Raw genomic sequence first — 14,640 nt, forward strand, 5'->3', positions numbered from 1 at the left:
TGTAGCACTACTAAACTTATTTCAAAGTGCAGTTTGTGAATAGGCTTCAAAACCCTTTGTTAGATGTGAGATTAAGTGAAAAGAATTTGGTTTGTGTAGCCACAGATGAATTTGAGAACACCTATGTAAATATAGTACAAGGCTTTTAGGTACGTTCAGGGTCGGAATGGAACAAACAACAGTCCCCAACATAAAAGTGACCCCCGTTAGTGAATTAGATAGCTAACACAGTGGCTCATGTTTGCAAATTGTGGCAGTTTTGAACTTTTTAAGCCAGGCTCTATAAGTATCTTGCGAGGTTTGGGAGTCTGCATGGATTGGAGCTTGCTGCAGGAAATGTTTGTTTAAATTTCAGGGGAATCAACAGTACCAAAATAGCCCAGTAGACCACAAATCAGGCCCACAGACAGCCAGAAAACTGCCTCATGCACTGAAATGTCAGACCCGCCTGTGCAGGGACTTGTGGGCATTGCTGATATGGTCAGACTGCTATAAACAGGTAGATCTGTATTTTAGATTTTTTGCAGGTATTTTCGGGTACTGAAGCATACAAGCAATGTTGTGGGGCACTTCTTGTAGGGGAGTTTTCTTTGCTGTGTACTTACATCTTTTGCGCAGTAGAATTATTGACTACTACAGAGCTCAAATTGGGGTTCAGCAAAGCACAGCCATTTGAAAAATCTTCAATTCTAAGTTAATCAGTCAATTGGTCGCTAGCAAATTGCTCTACCACCCATATTGAAGGTTTTTCCCCCAGTTCTACACTTTTGCTCACAGGCCGTGCCTTTAACAACTGAATGTGTTGCATTTCACTACCATGTCACAGCTATTACATTACACAAAACACTGCAAAAACAGGAGGGAAGAACCTGCGATAGCAAGCACACCCCTCCTTTGGCGGGCTATTTTCCATGACATTCCAAATATGAGGCTAAATACAGAAACATTACATGGAGAGCCTACTTGAGCCAGCTTGCATGCATCATTAATATCGAATGGGAAAATGCTGAGAGTACGTCAGAAAAAGGTCGTCTTTCTCATCCACTCCTGACATGCTGATTAGCAAATACTTAATAAAATTAAGTTAACATAATCTAAAAAGAATGTATCATTCTTCTTTAATAGTTTTAAATAAAAAGACACTTTCTGAGTAAAATGAAATGTATATTAAGAGAGTTTTGCAACATTAAAAACAGAGGAAATCTGAAAAGAGCAGCAAAAACATAAGACTGAGGGGCACATGCATCAAGCCTTTTTCCATTCGCAAACGGGCCGATTCGAATGAAAAAAGGCCTTTTCAGATGCATGTACCTTTTGTCATTCGCAATTTAGGGAATCACATTTTTTTGCGATTACCTAAATTGCAGATGTATTTAGGGAATCGCAATTTGCGAATCCCTATTTGCCGATGTATGTAGCCTTTCCTAAATGCGAACTGTGCACTTAGGAAACGCTAATTACCATCAACTTAAAGTTGATGGTAATTTGTGCATGCTTTGAAAAATGCACAAAAATGTATTTTTAAAGTGCCATGTAACACACACATGCCCTTAGGTGCATGTGCACACTTACCTTTTTTTGGGGGGTGCATCAGGGGGGCCTTAGGCACCCTTGGATTTGCATTCGCAATTTGCGATTACCACTTTGGTAATCGCAATTTGTGAATGCATTGCCGTTCCTTCCTTTGGGCCTGTAGGCCCATAGGAATGAATGGAGTCACATTAGTTAATAGCGATTCACAATATCCGAATTGCTATTAGCTAATGTTAAGGAATCGCACATTTTATTGCGATTCCTACATGCATAGGCATTTGCAATTACCAAATAGTGATTCCTTAAAAATCGCTATTTGGTCATCGCAAATGAGGAGTTTGATGCATGTGTCCCTGAATGTTTAAAATGTCAAACCAGGCAACCAGGGAGAGAGTCTGCTTTAGGATGAGAATCAAGGACGAATACCGTAATACTTCATAGTCTTACATCTTGATGTTTTTGCTCACAGTATTGACTGGTGGTTTTAATAGTTCATGGTGTACTTGCAATGTGATAGAATTAATTTGTTTGGGTAATTATCTAACAGTTCCCTGGTTTAGCTTTGCTAATTCTGTAATCTGTTATGTTGAAAATTGATTTTGTTCTTTCAATATTGTCTTGTTCATTAGGAGAATATATATAACCAATTATGTGTTACTTTATGGCATGATTAGATTAGAAATACAGTTTTAAAGATTGTCAAGCACACCTTCTATATTGTCCTCTATTAAGTGTGCTGCTAAACTCAATTACTGTTAATTAGTATCAACAGCAGCAATTTCCCAAATTCACGGTCCTAGAGTCACGCTTGTTTTCCAAAAACTAGCCAAATATATATTCATCATCATTTTAGTAGAATATTGATAATTTCAAGATGTCTGTTTATTGTTTTAATTTGTCATTATATAATGATTTCTTTTGGTTCTTATAAATACTCTAGGGTGACTAAAGAAAGAGAGCAATTACAGTCATTCATTACATTTTTGCTGAATAGCACGTCACAAATGATGTATGATAAATACCTAATTAATGATTAAATGGAACATTCCCAAAAGTGTAAAAAACTGCCTCAAATGTGCATTGATGTACGGTGGAGGGTGTAGTGTCCTACTTACATAAACTCGGACACAAGGTCAGATTCACGTTAACCTTTTTATTCATACAACCTTCTCTGTTACTAGCCTACTCTGCTCTGCCCGTTTCCCGGGCATGCCCCTTGATCCCTCCCTGATCCCGCCCTGTTCACACCTCCATGGTTGCGGAGGTCCTAAAGTCTGTTTCCTCTGCCCCACATTACATCTCCCCCCTTCTTAACAAAATCAGTCACCCCACTCTTCATTTTACTTTTAGACGCCCCAAAAATGTCACATAGTTACAGTTCTTCGATCAGGCGAATCAGTCTCTTGATGTTCCGGTGGGGACGAACATTGACTTCGGGACAGTACGGTTCTCCTCCACTAGGAGCCACTCTCGGTGACCGAGCGCCAATCTCTGTTGCACTTGGTCTGGTTTCTCGACTCATCGAGCCGTCGAGGAACTCCTTGACTTTGGGACTGCACTTCTGAAAATGCACCACATTCCTGGTTATTCTTTTGTCATCCGATTCCACTGTGATCATGGTTCCCTTTTGTTTGGTGACAACTAGTGGGGTTTCGTTAAAGCGACAATCAGACTTCTTCTGCTGTTCTTGTTTCACTAACACCCAGTCACCTTCCTGAATCCCAGATGGGACAGCTCTTCTGCGATGATCCGCATATGTCTTCATTTTCTCTTTCCGGAGTCGATCCGTGTGGGATATGTAATCAGAGTCAGACTCACGACACACTGATTTGTCGGTCCAGTCAACCATAGGTATTCGTGTGCGCACGGACCGGCCGAGCATTAGAGTCGCGGGACACTTGCCAGTTGTGGAGTGAGGGGTGTTCCGGTACGCCCGCAGAACTTCATTTAGAACTTTCTGAATGTCTTGTCGTGCCACTTCTACTTGTTGAATGGCTTTCTTTAGGGTGGACATAAATCTCTCGATCATTCCGTTAGCCTGAGGTGTAATCTTGCGATGCTTGCAGTTTAAGTGATTGGCAAAATCTGCAAAGTCCTGACTGTTGAACGGGGGCCCATTGTCTGTCTTCACTATTTTGGGGATGCCCCATGCAGCAAACACTTCATCCAGCACCAATATTGTGCTTGAAGCTCTGGTTGATGTGATGAGTTGTGCAATTGGGAATCGTGAGTATTCGTCCATGATGGCCAGGATATACTGTCCCGACTTAAATGGCCCAAAGAAGTCTACAGCAATTTGCTGCCACACACCCTCCGGTAATCGGGACATTTGTAGCGGTGCGGGAGGATCAGGTTGACTAACCAGTTGGCATTGAGGACAGTCTTTCAGTGTAGTCTCTACCATTTGGTCGAGGACCGGAAACCATACTCTTTCCCTCAGGGCTCTCTTGGTGGCCACAATGCCTCGGTGGCCTTCATGAGCCAGATTGATGACGCCCTGGCGTAGATGTTTTGGGATGACTATTCTATTGTCTCTTAGAAGTAGTCCATTTGTGGCCACTGATAGTTCCTCCTTTACATGCTTGAATGCTGCAAGTTCATGTCTGTCAACAGCACTATCTGGGGTGTCAGCACCTAGGTGTCTCCACTCATTGTTTTGCGTGCGTCGCTTTACTTCTCGCAGGGTAGCATCTTCAAGAGTGGCGTCTATGATGGCTTCTAACGGGACCGTGGGAGGTCGGGCCTGGTCCACCACAAAACATATGTATTCTTCAGCCACAGACGACCTGCACTTTGTTGTTTCTTTGGGGTGCCTTGACATATAGTCAGCAGGGTTTTCAGCCTTTCCAGGCTTGTGTACAATCGTGTATGTGTATTCTTGGAGGCGAAGGCCCCAGCGTTCTATTCTCGGTGGCATTTTGGCCCGAGGATTGCCAAAGATGGTGATAAGGGCCTGATGATCAGTAATTAGTGTAAAGTGTTTTCCATATACGAAGATATGAAAATGCTCACAAGCCCAGACAACAGCCAAGCTTTCCTTTTCGGGCTGCCTCCGTTAGACTCCTGCTTGCATAGGCAATTGGTGCCTTTGATCACCTTCCGAGTCATATTGGGCAAGAATTGCTCCCAGCCCCACAGGACTGGCATCTACCGTAATCTCCGTTTTTCTTTTTGATCAAAGTACGCCATGTTGTCAGCTGATTCCACAGCTGCCTTGATTTCATTGAAAGCTTGTTCACACCCAGCTGACCACTTGAATGGGTGACCTTGTTTTGTGAGTTGTCTCAGGGGATAGCTGATAGTCGCATAGTTTTGGATATATCGAGCGCAGTAGCTGGCCATCCCTAAAAAGGAGCGAACATCCCCAACATCTCGGGGGCTGGGGGTGTCATTCAGCGCCGCCACTTAATCTGGATCTGGTCTCATTCCCGCTTGGGAGAAGATATGGCCAAAGAATTTCAGCGTGGACTTATGGAACTCACACTTGGCTTTGTTTAAGGTGAGATTGGCTTCCATCAGTGCATGGCAGACTCGTTCCAAAGCAGTGTCATGTTCCTGTGTGGAGGATCCATATACCAGGATATCGTCACTATAGTTGAGGGCATTAGGAATGTGACGAATCGTCTTCCTGATGGCTTCTTGGAAAATTTCAGCCGCAGAGGACACGCCAAAGCTAAGTCGTTTGTAACGGAAGAGGCCAATGTGGGTGGAAAAAGTTGTTATGTATTGCGACCTCTCATGTAATTCTAGTTGATGGTACCCTTTATTGAGATCCAGTTTGGAAAATATCCTAGCTCCATTAAGTGATGCAATCATGTCACTGATATGTGGCCCTGGGTGCCTCTCTCGCTCGATGGCCGTGTTAGGCGCCCTCATGTCAACACACAGCCTAACCTTGTCAGGTTCTCCTCTCTTCGGTACTACGACTATGGGAGAGACCCAGGGTGTAGGTCCATCCGTCCTTTCAATGATGTCCGCAGCAAGCAGATCTTGTAACTCCTGTTCGACTGCGTGTTGAAGATGAAAAGGAACCCGTCGATGGTGTTTAGCTATTGGAGCTACTTGTTCATTGATGTGTAGTCGAATTTGGCAGTGAGCCATCTTCCCCAGACCAGTGAACAGCTTTGGAAATTTCCGCATCACGTCAAGTTCATCATCAACACGGTAGAGGATGTCCACAAGGCGTAGCCGTTCAGCAGTCGGAAGACTCAGGAGGCAGTCAGCTTCCGGCCCTTCAATGACATGGATGTACGCAGGAATGGTCCGATCTTTGTACGTGAGCTGCGTTGAGAACTTCCCCAGACATGGGAGTGGCTTTCTCGACATCCACGTGTATACTTTCACATGAGCAGGGCTCAGTCGCGGAAGCGGCTTGATTCGCTGGTATTCTGCCACTGGCATGTAGTTTAATGAGGCTCCGTTGTCCATGACAAACTTTGTCCAGTGCTTTCCAACTTGGATGCTGAGCCGGGGATATTTTTTTAGTCGGTCAGGATCAGCAACCATGCATACATACTCATCACTGTCCTGCGAGATGGGAGACAGTGACCTTGAGTCTTGAGATGACGTGTGTCGAGATCTATAGCTTTTGCGAGATTGACAGCTAGAGCGAGAGGAACCTGTTGATGAATCTCGGCGATCACGTACTGCTTTGGCCTGATGACACGTGCTTGTGGATCGAGATGACCTGTCCTGATCCCTCGGCTTACTTCTCCTGTGATTTCCGCAGACGTTTTCGAAATGATTCTCCCGCCGCACTTCCGGCACTCCTGACCCATGGCGGGGCATCCATCCGTGTGGGAAAAGTCATATCCACACCGATAGCACTTGAGATGCCGTTCTCTTCGTCTATGGTTTCGGCTGAAGCTATGATGTCGCCGGTGCACTGGCTGTTGTTGCCTCTTGGCTCTAGAAGACCTTGATTTCGCTGGAGAGTGTCTGCGTCCGTTGTGCGATTGAAGTCTGAAGGCTTGCTCACGCTTCTCACTTCTCCCAGCTTCCATTTTTTTTGCATGCTCTTCGGCTTGATCATGCACTCGCGTCATCTCTTAGATTTCGTCCAGCAAATAACTCTTCTTCAGCAGTTTCCGTCTCAACGATTTGGACTGACACCCTTCAATGACCCTCAAACGAAGGGCATCCTCAGTCGAGAAAGAATCAAATTCGCAATAGCGTGCCAGACGTCTAAGGCGAGTGATGAAGGTGCACATGGGCTCATCTTTTTCTTGGGCTGCTAGATTGAACGTGTATCTCTCATAGTCAATGTTTTTCTTGTGCAGAAATTTCCTGTTGAGTGCTACACACAAATCCGTTTAAGACGCCGCATCGGCTGTGGGTAATTCCTTTATGATTTGCCCGACGTCTTTGCCTATTAGGTTGCGTAATGCTATTAGCTGTTGACCAGCATCCGTCACCTGCGACCCTTTCATAAAGTCTTCAAAGTCCTCGAGCCATTCCTTCCACCGGAGACCCATGCCTCCGCCTGTTTCAAGGACCAGCGGTTCGGGTGGACGCAGAAATGACACTCCGAGCATCCCCATCTGCCCAGCATTGGCCGACGTTGACCCTGATGGGCGAACCGACAAGTAGACATGGTGAGGACCCAGGCCGTTAGTCTAGATTAGTACGCTGCCAGCGAGATTTCACTCACTGTCCGTTAACCGTGTCAGTGCGCGAGAGCCACTCAGGTAAGCAGTTGTGTTGGCCACTCTTCGCTGGCTCTGAGGCTGTCTCCTTTCTCTTTTCAGTGCGTGAAGACTTACAGACCATACGGTTCCATGTACCAGTGCTTGATGAACTGGAACGCCTTTCCCGTTGAGTTTGCCAAGGCTTGATTAATCTTTCATCATTGAGTTACATTTACCAATGCTTGATGACTTTCACGTTTGACTTGTTACATTTTCCAGTGCTTGATGGCTTTCAGTGTTTGCAGTTGCATGGATCAATGCTTGTTGCCAAATTCCAGCCTTTGCCTGACTTCAAAATGGCTGCCGGGGGTTCCTCGCAGGAGATTGGTGCAGGCGCCTGACCGAAAGATGGCCGCCTCGCTCTCACGCGCCCCTCGATCCTCAATCTGCACACATCAGCCGCAGCGTCTCAGGTGATCCGATCTTCCTCAGACGTGCCAGTACGACATAAGGCACTCACCACAAGTGTTCAGGCACAGGCAGCACGCGACTGGGGTGGGCTCCCAGATCGTCGTCGCATCCACAGAACGTGGGACCTCCACGCTACCACCAGGGTCCTCAGACGACCCCACACTTTCCTCCACTTTGGCTGCGGGCACACCTTCACCGCTTCAGCGGTCAGTCCTCCACAAGCGACCGGGGTGGGCACCCGCGTCGCAGCCCGCTCGATCAGACGCGATCGGGGTAGGCTTCCGACTCGCGCCATGTGAATCCACCGGACTAGAGCGCTCCTCACGCTCGCGCAGCTCCTCCCGACGGCTGCAGACAACAGGGCACACTCGACGTGGACCGTGACCACCCTCGTCGCCAGTTGTAGTGTCCTACTTACATAAATTCGGACACGAGGTCAGATTCACGTTAACCTTTTTATTCATACAACCTTCTCTGTTAGTAGCCTACTCTGCTCTGCCCGTTTCCCGGGCATGCCCCTTGATCCCTCCCTGATCCCGCCCTGTCCACGCCTCCATGGTTGCGGAGGTCCTAAAGTCCGTTTCCTCTGCCCCACATTACAGAGGGCTGTAAGCTAGGAGTCATAAGTGTTTCTATAAGAAATGACATATAGAGGTATAGTAAGATGTATGTATGTTTGCTAAGAAGTGGTAATTACCTTCTGTGATTCTGTACACAACTGATCAAAGGAATCCAAAAATGATATCACTACCAACCGGTGGATTTATAGGGTTGGTGATGATCAGCTATTTTATCAGAGATATTAGGACAACGCTCAAACCTTTCCACTGAGTCGGAGGCCTCTCTACCATCTAACCACAACCCACATGTGTTGGGGGAATTAGCACTGGTGTCTATATGCTGAAGTAGCATTTGTTCTATTCACCCGATGGCTTTAAAGGGCTTGTGGTGATCAACTACATCAACAGGTATGCTAGGGCGGCCCTGACCCCTTCCCATTGAGCAAGACGCCTTATTGATCATCCTAAGTCCACTGGTAAATCAGACAATGGCTTCTACTACCGCTCATAGAGCTGGCAACATGAGGACCAGGGGAAGACAAGGCTGGCAGTAGTTTCATCTACATCAGCCTAAAAATGGGGGAGGGTTTAGATACAGGCTAGATGAGGTACCTTTTTTCCTGCTACAGACTAAATGAAAGCAACAATAATATTTGGAGCTGTGTTATACTTAAATTATGTTCTTTACGTTTAAAAGGCTGGCAATTCCAAACATGGATGTGGCCTAATGGCTAGAACAGTCCACGTCGAAGCTGGGGAACTGGGTTCGAGTCTCGGCAGGGACATTCAACATCATGTGATTCTGGGCAAATAACTATGGGTCTAATTTGGATGATTGTCGGAGTTTCCTCTGACTGACATCCCTGGAGTTTTGAGATCAACCGACCTCAGGTCGGCGGGTCAAAACCGCAATTACAATGTGACCGCACATGGTGCGGTCGCAGACTCCTATTTCCCTATGGGAGCTTGTGAGGTGGTCGGAAACCGGCCGCAGCACAAGCTCCTATAGGGAAATGGGTGTCACTGTAAATCCCTGAACTGTGTCGGAGGCACCTCACGATGGCCGCCACACATGCAGGAATTTAAAGGGGGGGCACCAACTAGCGGCCGCTGAAGAAGGGAAGTCGCTTTCCGACAGGCTTTCCATGTCACAGAACCGAACATGGAAACCAACATCATAATCTCAACAGCGGAAACGCCTTTCATATGGGAATTTGTTGGTGGTTCCGACTGGCCAATGGACTCCTTGAGCCTGTCGGAAGCCAGCTGGATTGACCAGCTGGTTTGAATTCCGACTGCCGCAATCGTAATACGGTGGTCAGAATTCCAACTAGGTATGTTGGTTACCGACCGCTATCCTAATTAGGCCCTTAATCTCCCCATGCCTACCAAAAAATGAATGTGTGCATCTGTAATGTAACTGGTGCTCATGTAAAGCGCTCTGATACCTTCGGGTTGAGTTTGTGATATATAAAACTCTAAAACAAAATATATAGAAACCAAAGACAATTATTCTAATAATTTCCATCTATTGTCTTTCACATTTAGAAACATTTATTGAAAATGTGGTGAGGGAGCTGGGAAAGCGCAAGGTGAACATTGACCACCTCAGCCCAAAAGAGCTGGATGAGTTGGCTGACGTTATTGCCGATACACTTCAAGTGGTTGATGCGAAGGAAGGCGAAACTGGAAAAGTACAAGGAGGAAGATCTGAGCAGGATATGAAAAGAGTGATATCTCCAGCATTACAAGGCAACGAAGAAGACTACACTGCATCAGAGAAAATTGAAGGTACCCCATGTACATTTAACAGAAGATTATTTAATTTATTTCAGGCGTTTGTTTGTAGAACTGGGAGATTATACAAAGATTGGTTCTATTTTGAGGTTGCTGCATCACTGTCTTGAAGAGGTGAGAGGGAGACATGCTAGACGCTCATTACTATTCTTCATTGGGAGGACAGAATATAGTATGTAGTAATAATCCTCAAATGACAGGGGCAGGGCTATTCATCAATACGATCCAATGACTGACTTTGAATGAATAGTGTTATCTTAAGGAACAATGAAAAGATGATTCTCCTAAACTCTGTTTTTATTCAAGGGAAATGTTAGATTTGTATTAGGTGTGTACCCTCAGGTATGTACCCTAATTCTTTACCATTTGTGTTGGGGCTAGTACTGTGCTGAAGTAATCCATCTCACTACTGCACACTACTGAAATATTGTTCTGTATTCCCACTCCAGCAGAGGATAATTGGGAGGTCCAAGCAATTTGTGATCTTTGGTTGGATACCTGGTTCCTTTTCTTAGCAGAGATGAATCCGGGTGTTGTTGGTGTACATTTGGAATTGTTGTTGAAGCACCTTGATCAGTTGTTCTTATGGGCGCATGTAGAAGTGAATTAGTAAAGGACAGAAAAACAACTGTTGAGTCACCCGCAAAATGCATTTGCAGTCAAATATTCCAGTAAAACGTCATTTATTTGCTATTTCGTGGTGCTCCGCATAGCAAACACGATTTTGTAACAAAATTTTTTTTAAATAAAATAATAATTGTTTTTAGCATCTCAAAAGGTCTATGGCTAATGGAAACCACAGTTTAGCATATGTGATGGGAGTTGTACACAATTTGTGAGTATGCACCGTTCAGAAACTACAACAATATAAAAGTACTGATAATACAGAGGCAGCAATAGTGCATCTGTAGATATGGTTAGGTCAGTGATTCAATTTAAAACTTTTTGTTTTCTTACTAACGATGGTGCAACAAATCTGTACAGACCATTTCAATAAAAAGTTCATCCATTTTAGGTTCTTCATGGAAAGTTTTGTGCTGATCCATTAAGCAGTTGCCCATAATCAGAGGGGATGGTTTCAAAAGTGATGTTTCCGGTTTTAACTCACTTAAGATTCTTTGCTTCTGAATACATACAAATGGCTAAAGAGAAGTACACCAAACTTGACTTGTAAATAGAACCTTACTTAAGAAAGTGGCTTTGCTTGATTTGTTTTAAATCCATTCAGCAGAGTTCGAGAAACTCACATTTAAAATTTGTTAATTCATGGATCCTCCATCCATGGAGGAATCATGAATCCTACTAAAAAATGAAAGGGACACCTTTGGTTGAGTGATCCTTTTCTCCTGCTGTGCATTATGGATCTCATTTTGGATCTGGTAATCTGGCTGCAGATTCGCACATCTGTTGTGTTCTGATTTGCCTGTCATCTCAGAAAAAAGTATGATGCAGCTATTATTACCCAAACCCCCAGTAATAATTTTGGTCCTTTACTGAATTGCAAAGAGCCATGCAAATCGTATTTCGCACCCCAAATGCAATGCCTATGACCTCACAATATTTATGGCAACAAATAACACCTAAAATCAAAATGTAATTAAACAACAGCACACACTCAAACTTATAGACAGCACTACATTCATAGTTGTCTCTGTCAAAGTGGTAAGGATAAGGACGATTGCAATGCAACATGTAATTTCATCTCTAAGACGTTTTATGATATTTGTAATCTGTTTCATTGAGAGTGAGATCATGAGCATTCCACGGGGTGTGATAATTGTGTGCATGGCTGTTGTGTGAGATATGGATTGCAGAAGGAACCATAATTTACGAATTTCAGTGTGTTTTCACTTTTATTCATAACCATAACTCACTTTGTAATTTATTAAGTTAATTCAATACTATTTTACAAATAAAGCTAACCATAAGTTCACTTTAACCTTTTTTTTCAGTTATTCTTCAACGAGAGACAAAAAAATACAAAATAATCGAACTCATATACACTCAGGATGAGGGGAGGTCATATTCATCCTTTGTCTTCCATTTGACATTAGATACATTCCTGAATGGAGGGCCAAGAGGTGGGAAGAGTTAAGCAAACAGGCTCAACTAGGTGAAAGGACTGGGTTATTGATAGAGCATTGGATGTTCTGGATGAGGCTAGAATATTCTGGTTGGTACATCATAGGTAATGGGTATGGTTCTAGGTAAGCGTGGAAGAAAAATAGTCAGCTGCTAAGCCATAAGCAGCTTTAAGGATGAGTTTAATTTTTAGAGGGGGCTTTTCTTTGCAGAAAGCCAGCCAGCATTGTGTGGATATGTAGAGATGAGAAGGTGCTTGGAGAGACTGTAAAGTATTACAGTGGCAAGGTTAATGACTTCAGTGGGACAGTTAGGGAGGCCTACATGCAGACTGTTAGAAAAATCCAGTTTGATATTAACAAATGTATTATTCAGTGCTTTGGCTGTGTGGAATGTGATGAAGGATTAGATTTTACCTTGATAAGTATTGATACCGAAACACTCATTAATAAAGTCCAACAAAACAAAATACCATAGATGCAAATTGTATAGAGAGATTCAGATGTAACTTGATCGTAAGCTTTTTGTAACAATGGTAGCTGACACGGGTTTCACCACAATAGCAACTTTTTCAAGTCTGCAACAATATGCAGAAAATGACAATAAATTTACGACCTTAATATAACAATAAAAATAATATATGTGTCCAGAGTTCTCAGACATCAGAGAGAACGGAAAATCCCAACACCTTGTGTTCACCCCAAAAAAACATTTTAATTCTCTATCAGGATCATACAATAAAAGGCGATCCAAACACATACTTAATCAACAAAAGGGTGTTATATGGAAACATTACTGAGTGTCTTTGTTCATAGATCTTCAAGTGAGAAAAAGGCATACAGTATCACATAATCCAGTATCATAAGGAAGATAGTATCAAGAGCCAAACCAAATTATAAAAGCACCCAAAGTGATTAGATAAAAAATGATAGAAAGGAATAATAGAAAAGGAGAAACATCCAGATGTATATAATAACTGTGTAGTGAAATGTAGAATACTACCCAAAAATTAAATCTCACCAACTTATATATTTCCTCAACAATCGTAGGTACATCAATAAAACCAGTCCAGGATGTCAACTTCTGTTCAAATAACGCAATAATAGGTGTTACTAGGAAGACATCGGAAGAACAACATAAAGTTACCCGTTACCAATAAAATAGTAACAAAATCTAACATTAAGCCACGAATGATGAAAACGTTCACAACAAAAAATATGTAGAACTTACAGTCAGTAAATTACGAGACATAAACACACACAATAGTGGGTGATGAGCGGAAACATCCAAGTATTGTGTACAAATTCAGTAGAAAGGAAAGAAGAAACACCCTGAAGTGTCTCGTAATTGTGTAGTGAGATGTAGATCTACCCCCAAAAAAAGAAATTCTCACCAGCTAATATATTTCCTCAACAATCGTAGGTATATCAATAAAACCAGTCCTGGATGTCCACTTCTGTTAAAATAATGCAATAAAAGTTGTTACTAGGAGGAAATCGGAACAACATCATAGAGATACCTCTTACCAATAAAAGAGTAACTAAATATAACAGTAAGCCATGTATGATGAAAGTGTTCACAACAAAAAGTATGTAGAACTTACCGTCAGTATATTACGAGACATAAGCACCCACAATAGTGGGTGATGATGAGTGGAGACATCCAAGTACTGTGTCCAGCGTCGGTAAAAAGTATGCTCTAAAGGTTATAATGCTGATGTACAAAGCAGAAGCCTGATAAGGTCCAAATTCTAAAAATTAACCCAAAATATAAAGGGTTCCTCCATTGTAAAGTAGGTCTGAGGCAGTTAGTGACTACTTAGTACATCTAAATCTAGTGTCCAGAAAAGGTAAGTGAGTAAAGGTGTGATGGTGGCAAATACTAATTTGCTAATATAGCATGTTAGAAATCAAAGAAGGACACACACCGTAACCAGTTTTTAATACAATGCCACCATATTGGAAAGTGCAACAAATATATGAGTGCAATGGAAAATCACGACCCACAATGTGCAATCATTACTGAATGCACAAACTCGAACAACAGAGAGGCCCAATACATGGGCACTGTAAAATATTGTATTTTAATCTCAGAGTATCTTAAAAGCTCTAAAAGGGTTACAGACGTTAAAGATGTGTGAAGGTGGAAATCAAAAAAGGACCCAGGCATGTCAACATTCTTAAAGAATGCCATGATAATGAAAGGGCTTGGCCCATAAGTTCTAGACCTGTTCTAGAATCACAATACGATGGTTCTTTTTTGCAGCATGAAAATGTAAAGGGGAGACAAATCATCATTAGGAAAACAATCAATTAGCTAATATTTCTCCTTGGTACATAATAACTCATGGACAACTACTTAAGGTTAGTTGGGTTTATTACAAAGCCAAAAATAACTGAACATAAAGACACCTCATATATATAGATATAGATATAGAAATACAAAGAAATTAGCATGAAGCTAAATCTGCACATCCAGTTTAGACGGTGCAGCATAAACAACATATTTAGTTCAAGGAGTAAGATACACTAAATCAGGAAGCATGAGTCTAAATTTGCCAGCATCGAGGG

General features: G+C 42.9%; 1 protein-coding gene across 1 annotated transcript in view; it reads left to right on the forward strand.

The window, feature by feature from the left end:
- The window catches only part of PTPRN2 (protein tyrosine phosphatase receptor type N2), a 2,166,812-nt gene that overhangs the window by 924,953 nt on the left and 1,227,219 nt on the right, over positions 1-14,640 (forward strand). The window contains exon 7 of the mRNA XM_085631955.1: positions 9,740-9,982. Within this exon, the coding sequence (XP_085488081.1) occupies positions 9,740-9,982 (243 nt within the window). The remainder of the gene's footprint in view (positions 1-9,739; positions 9,983-14,640) is intronic.

The sequence above is a fragment of the Triturus cristatus genome, chromosome 10, assembly GCF_964204655.1.
Source record: "Triturus cristatus chromosome 10, aTriCri1.1, whole genome shotgun sequence".
In the NCBI taxonomy this organism is placed as follows: Eukaryota; Metazoa; Chordata; class Amphibia; order Caudata; family Salamandridae; genus Triturus; species Triturus cristatus.